Source organism: Apteryx rowi, unplaced genomic scaffold (genome assembly GCF_003343035.1).
Source record: "Apteryx rowi isolate R43461 unplaced genomic scaffold, aptRow1 scaffold_250, whole genome shotgun sequence".
NCBI lineage: Eukaryota > Metazoa > Chordata > Aves > Apterygiformes > Apterygidae > Apteryx > Apteryx rowi.
The window spans coordinates 952,889-958,856 of NW_020448864.1; the positions used below are offsets into that span (position 1 = coordinate 952,889).

Genomic DNA, 5,968 nt, shown 5'->3' on the forward strand with positions numbered 1-5,968 from the left:
TTACCCAGCTAAGCCAATGCCTGACAGTTTTAATCCCAAGTGCCTAATATTTTTCAGTGATATTCAATTTTAGCAATCTGATATGGCCATTAAATATTGAAGGCCAAAATTAATGATACATTTATATAATTGTGCATAATTGTACTATCTATCTTTGCAGAACTTTTTACGAGAGCTGCATAAACAAGAATTTTTCAAAATAATGTTGGAAATCAGAATACATTTTTGAAATGTACCAATACAAAATTTAAATATATCGTTGCACATCAAATTTGAGTAAGCAATAATCACAGTGAACTGCCTAATAACATCATCCTAAATTTACCAGTTAATTGCACAGGCACATGGCTAATTTATGATAAAAGTAAGCATTCTTTAAATTTATTAGGAATGTTATTTAACAAGGTCCTTTCTTTTGCATCAACACATTTTGAGCATAACAGCAGCCTACAAAACCAAGAAAATAAATGAATCAGAATGCAACAGAAAGCCTAATCTTTCTCCAGTTGAAGTTAATGGGAATTCTGCTTTGAATCTGAATTGAAGTTGAATTTATTGGAAATGGGATTAGGCCAAAATGTATATAGTCTTCTTGCAGATTTGTTTTTAGGAAATTTAATTATAAACAGGATAAAATGATAGGAAATTATCTTTCACGACAGTACAAGATTTCTATTCATGTGTAGGATGATGGTTATTAAAGCTAGAAAGCATATCCATTGCTTTGTACTTGCTCCTTGCAGTATATAATTGAAAGCTCTGCCCAATCCATCTTTAGATCATTTAAACTATGAAAGTTCTGCCATTTCTCCTAGTCTACATTAAACTCTTCTGCTAGACTGTTTCCTATGTAATTAAGCCTAGATTTTCCTAATTTTTTCCAGAAGAAATGCTGAAGATACACTATTAAAGTGTAATCATCAAGAGTGTTTTTGCACAGGCTTTTGGAAGATTTCAGATAGAGTCCCTTTGAACTCCTAATCCCCAAGGTTCCTAAGTTTTGCAGGCATTTAAGGTTTTAACATTATGATCCCTTGCATGGTTAATGAACAAGTTAAGTGGGCATAAATTAGAATTTCTATTGAGCAAAGACTCTTGCATCTCTGCCCTTTTGACTTTTATTTCCAACCCCTGTGATGGAACTGATCTTTCTGAAAATGACCCCTCAGAAAAATGGGGGCAGGAAGAGGTTTCATTTTGTATACAGGTCAGTTTCCCAGTTTTCTTCACTCAGAGTCACACTGATACTTTCAGGGGCCTCCAGAAGGGGTGACACCAAGCTGAAATAAATATTTGGAGGCAGAACAACAGAAGGATTTATTCTGTGGAGACCTATGCTAGATGGTAGCTCAACAAACTCTTGAAGAGAAGCTTTGATTGTGACACCTCTTGCTTTTGATGGTGCTAAGCAGCATGGCGCTTAACTGTCTCCTACACTGATACCCATAAACTAGGTTTTTCTTTGCCTCTGTCATTCAAGATGCTAGACTACCAAGTGTTTCAGAGTACTAATTAAGATCCCTTTAACTTTGAAAGAGTACATCCCCCGTTCAGAGAACAGCTCAATAGTAAGAACCTTCATCCAGTGTCTAAGGAATTAATTCTCTTTTGCCTGAGTGAGTTCAGACCTTCATCTTCCATCTCAGGGAAGATTCTCATAACAGTGGACTGTGAGCCTCTGAAGGAGAAATTTTGATGAAGTTTCTCCACTGTCCATGAAATAAATTACTAGGCACCAGAGAAGAATAGCATCAAGACTGTAGCCTTGTAGTTTTCCTCTCTTTTTATTGTTTCAGACAGTATTAAAATGTATTCTCTTTTCTCCTTTACAGGTAGCCTCTCTTGGAGTCACCACATTCACACTGTGCGCCCTCTGCATAGATCGCTTTCGTGCTGCCACCAATGTGCAGATGTATTATGAGATGATTGAAAACTGTACATCGACAACTGCCAAGCTGGCTGTTATATGGGTGGGTGCGCTGCTCTTGGCGCTTCCGGAGGTAGCGCTGCGCCAGCTGACCAAGGAAGACGCCGAATACAGTGGCAGCCCACCAGGAGAGCGGTGTGTGGTGAAGATCTCCACTGCACTACCTGATACTATCTATGTGTTGGCTCTCACATATGATGGGGCAAGACTCTGGTGGTACTTTGGCTGCTATTTTTGTTTGCCTACTCTTTTCACTATTACTTGCTCCCTGGTAACAGCAGGGAAAATCAGGAGGGCAGAAAAGGCGTGCACGAGAGGGAACAAGCGGCAAATTCAGCTAGAAAGTCAGATGAACTGCACAGTGGTGGCTTTGACCATTTTATATGGGTTTTGCATCATTCCTGAAAACATCTGCAACATTGTAACTGCCTACATGTCCACAGGGGTCTCTCGGCAGACTATGGATCTTCTCCACCTCATTAGTCAGTTCCTTTTGTTCTTTAAGTCCTGTGTTACCCCAGTTCTCCTTTTCTGCCTCTGTAAACCTTTCAGCCGGGCCTTTATGGAGTGTTGTTGTTGCTGCTGTGATGAATGCATCCAGAAATCTTCAACAGTGACAAGTGATGATAATGACAATGAATACACAACAGAACTGGAGCTCTCCCCTTTCAGTACCATCCGTCGTGAAATGTCTACTTTTGCCTCTGTGGGGACTCACTGCTAATTGACAGTAGGACTTTATTTCCAGTATCTTCTCTTCTCTTCTCTTCTCTTCTCTTCTCTTCTCTTCTCTTCTCTTCTCTTCTCTTCTCTTCTCTTCTCTTCTTCTCTTTATTTTCCCTCTTGAAACAAAATGAAAGAAAAAAGCTGATTATTGAAAACTATTCTGGAAACCAATTTGCATATTAAGAGTCATGCTTTGGAAAATAAGTTCTGTTTAGTTATTAAAATGAAAGAAAGGGAGAGCAAGAGAGCCAGCACTGAGTTTTAAATCATGATATTTTGTCTGGTGCTAGCATTTTATTGTTTTTGGGGGGAAGAAACCATATCAGTCCACTTTTATTTAATTCCATGATAGTTTTTGATAATCACTGTAAAATGATTATATAGACATTGTGTTTTCTGCAAGATATTTAATGTAACAGATGTGGTGGAAAGTATTTGAAAGTAGTTTTAATCCAATCACTGTATACTGTTGTGAGAGAACTTGGACTTTTGAAAATTTATAAGGTAGCATAAAAATAAATGAGATTTTATTCTTTAATTTCATTGTGAATCCACATTTAACAAGGATGCCTATAAATATTATTAAATTCCTTTAATAAGTAGAAAAAAATCTTTGCTTTGCATAAAATGATTTAAATGGCCATATTTAATTTACCATTCATGTACTTACCATTGGAGACTGTAACTGAAGTGTTTAAAGAAGATGGTTATAATGGTATTAGATTTACATGAGTGGTTTTTAATGTATATTTTTGAGATCAATGTGCCTCACTATAATTTCCTTTTTTAACCTGCAGATATACAAAACCTGAATTATTTTGTACTTCTTAAGAAGAAAGATTTGCTTTCTCACTAAACAGTTTCTTGTGTTGTTTCGAAATCAAGTTTCTTTCCACTTTATTATTAGTTTTACATTAAAATTATATCTTTGGTCTCTGTATATGTGACTCCTACTGGCTTCAGTGAGAGTCCCATTGCAGAGGAAGGCATTATTTTGACAGAAATTTGCTGACAATAAATGTGAGGGACTGAAAAATACGGAGAGTGAATTCCTTCTTCTTCTTCTTCTTTTTTTTTTTTTAAGATAAAAAAGAACTCTTGGACATTTGGGCTTGACCCAGAGACCATTGCAGTCAATGGAAAGATTTCCATCAATTTCAGAGGGCTTTGGATCAGACTGGCATGTCCTATTTATTCTGGGATATGTAGCATGAATATTAATTACAGGGGCTCTGTATATGGATTATAAATTACACTGCTGTCACAGAGACTGCTATTCACTAGCAGCTCACAGTTCTGAAACTCTTTTTGAGAACCACGTTGTGTTTTGCTGTCCTCAGTTATTAAAAGGAGGGTATGTCAACACTTCAAACAACAGTGTGGTATAGTAAAATCTAAGGTTGTTATAAGGCACTTTCCAGTCTCCAACCTGGCTTGCTAAGTGTAGCAACATAGCTTATTTGCCCCACTTCTTGGCTGAAGTAGACAGACTGTTCTTGGCAAGCAAGCAGACTCATATTTACACTGGGCAGCAGACTGAAGTGTAGACACATGCTAAGGAATTGAATTCATTACAATTTTCTTATATTTTAATTCTCATTAAATAAATAATATAATTACAATAGTTTTGGCAGAAGTAAAATCATATGCATTAGTCCTTTGAAATTAACAGTGATTTTAGTTGAAGTAGTCTTACTCCTGAATACCTGCATCTAAAAAACTTGATGTAACTTCTGGAAAGGAGTCTATTTTTCTTTTATTTGCAGATTCTGGACTTAATATGTTTAATCTTTGTATCTGCTTGGGTAAACAGCATTTCATCATTTTTCGTATCATTTAAACCTATAACAAATTTAACTGAAAAACAGCTTGATCTGAATAGGTATGCACGTGAGTTCTTTTTTTCTGAATTTTGAATCAGAAATTAGGTCCTAGAAAAACAATATGCTTTAAGCACAGGCCTAAATTTAAGTATGTGATTCTGTTTAGGATGTGCTTAAATATCTAAGTTTTTAAAATCATTTTGTAAAGTGGTCAATCAGTTCTGAAGATAGAGGAACTGTCCCTTCTTTATAAATTCTTTATGGACCTCACATTGCTTGATTACATTCAATAAACTATCGAAAAGATGAGATGAAAACAAATTCTCCTCACTGCGGTGGCTGTCTTTGCGCAAATGCATATACCTATCTCCATGTTTTCATAGAACTATTCTTTTTTTAGGTGCCACTATTTATGAAGAATGGAAATAAAAATCTCCCCTCCTGTTCCTCTATCATGTTGCTGTCTAAATTGTTTCTCTCAGCTACCTTTTCAGTCACAGCATGGATAGTGATTCAAGGACCTGAGAAAGATACAGGAACAGCAGAATGGTAGGAAGCACTTTCTTAAAGAAGGAATGATAGAAATTGCTTGGGGAGGTTAAACAGTGACTTTTTGGTAATCTAGATGCAAGACCACACTAGGACAGGAAAAGTCCCCAAATTCCTTGAGTATTAGGTGTTTCCAGCTTTCCAGTCTGCAATGGCTGTGTGCAAGCTCTGCCAAGGACAACTGGTCCCTCCCAGACTAAGTGCTCTGTAGCTCTGAGTGATCCAGTTTGCTTCTCCATTGAAACATTTCCACAATATGTGTATGCTCATCCTACAGACAAAAAATCATCAAAAGAGATATTTAAAAAGTCATTGGAGAAGGTAGAATTTGAAGATCAGTAATCATATGTTTGGAAATACACCCTTCTGCTTGTGCGGTGGAGCCTTCTCTAGCCTTGTATTCAGTGGGGGTTTCTTTGTGTCTAATTTAATCTTCTTTTCTGCTGCTGAAAGAGCATTCTTTACAACTATTTCTCACTCCTGTCTCGGACCTCCATAGCAATTGGACACACAAGACACCCTTTATTCTAATTTGTTCTCTAAATTGGTTAAACTAATCCCATATTAGCATGTTTGCATTGTTGTTGCAGCTTGATAAAGTGATTGTGACACAAGAATGGCTTATTAATGCATTTAGGTATCATGATAAATGATTCCTTTTGTTAAAGATTGGGTACCGCATTGTTTTTCTTCCCAATTTTGGGATTGCTGCTCTGCACTCTGAAATTTTTCTTAAGTTTGCTTTTCTTATGTTTTGTTTGATAATATTATTATAAGCCATTTCTTTTTGTTTTAAAACCAGTTCTGTATGGCTTTTTTTTTTTTTTTTTTAACATGAGGACATTTAATGGATTGATGAATGAAGATTTAGAAATGTTTCTGTCAAGGACTTAATTCTTTTACATAAAATAGAGAAACATGCAGAAAACGGTGATCAACATAA

At 36.2% G+C, this 5,968-nt stretch overlaps 1 protein-coding gene across 1 annotated transcript; it reads left to right on the plus strand.

Annotated features, from left to right (window-relative positions):
- Positions 1 to 1,826: 1,826 nt before the first annotated feature.
- Positions 1,827 to 2,651, plus strand: GPR37 (G protein-coupled receptor 37; the record flags this gene model as incomplete). Its single annotated transcript, XM_026066949.1, has 1 exon — positions 1,827 to 2,651. A coding segment is annotated over one exon (825 nt), but the record flags the coding sequence as incomplete, so codon positions are not given.
- Positions 2,652 to 5,968: the final 3,317 nt, after the last annotated feature.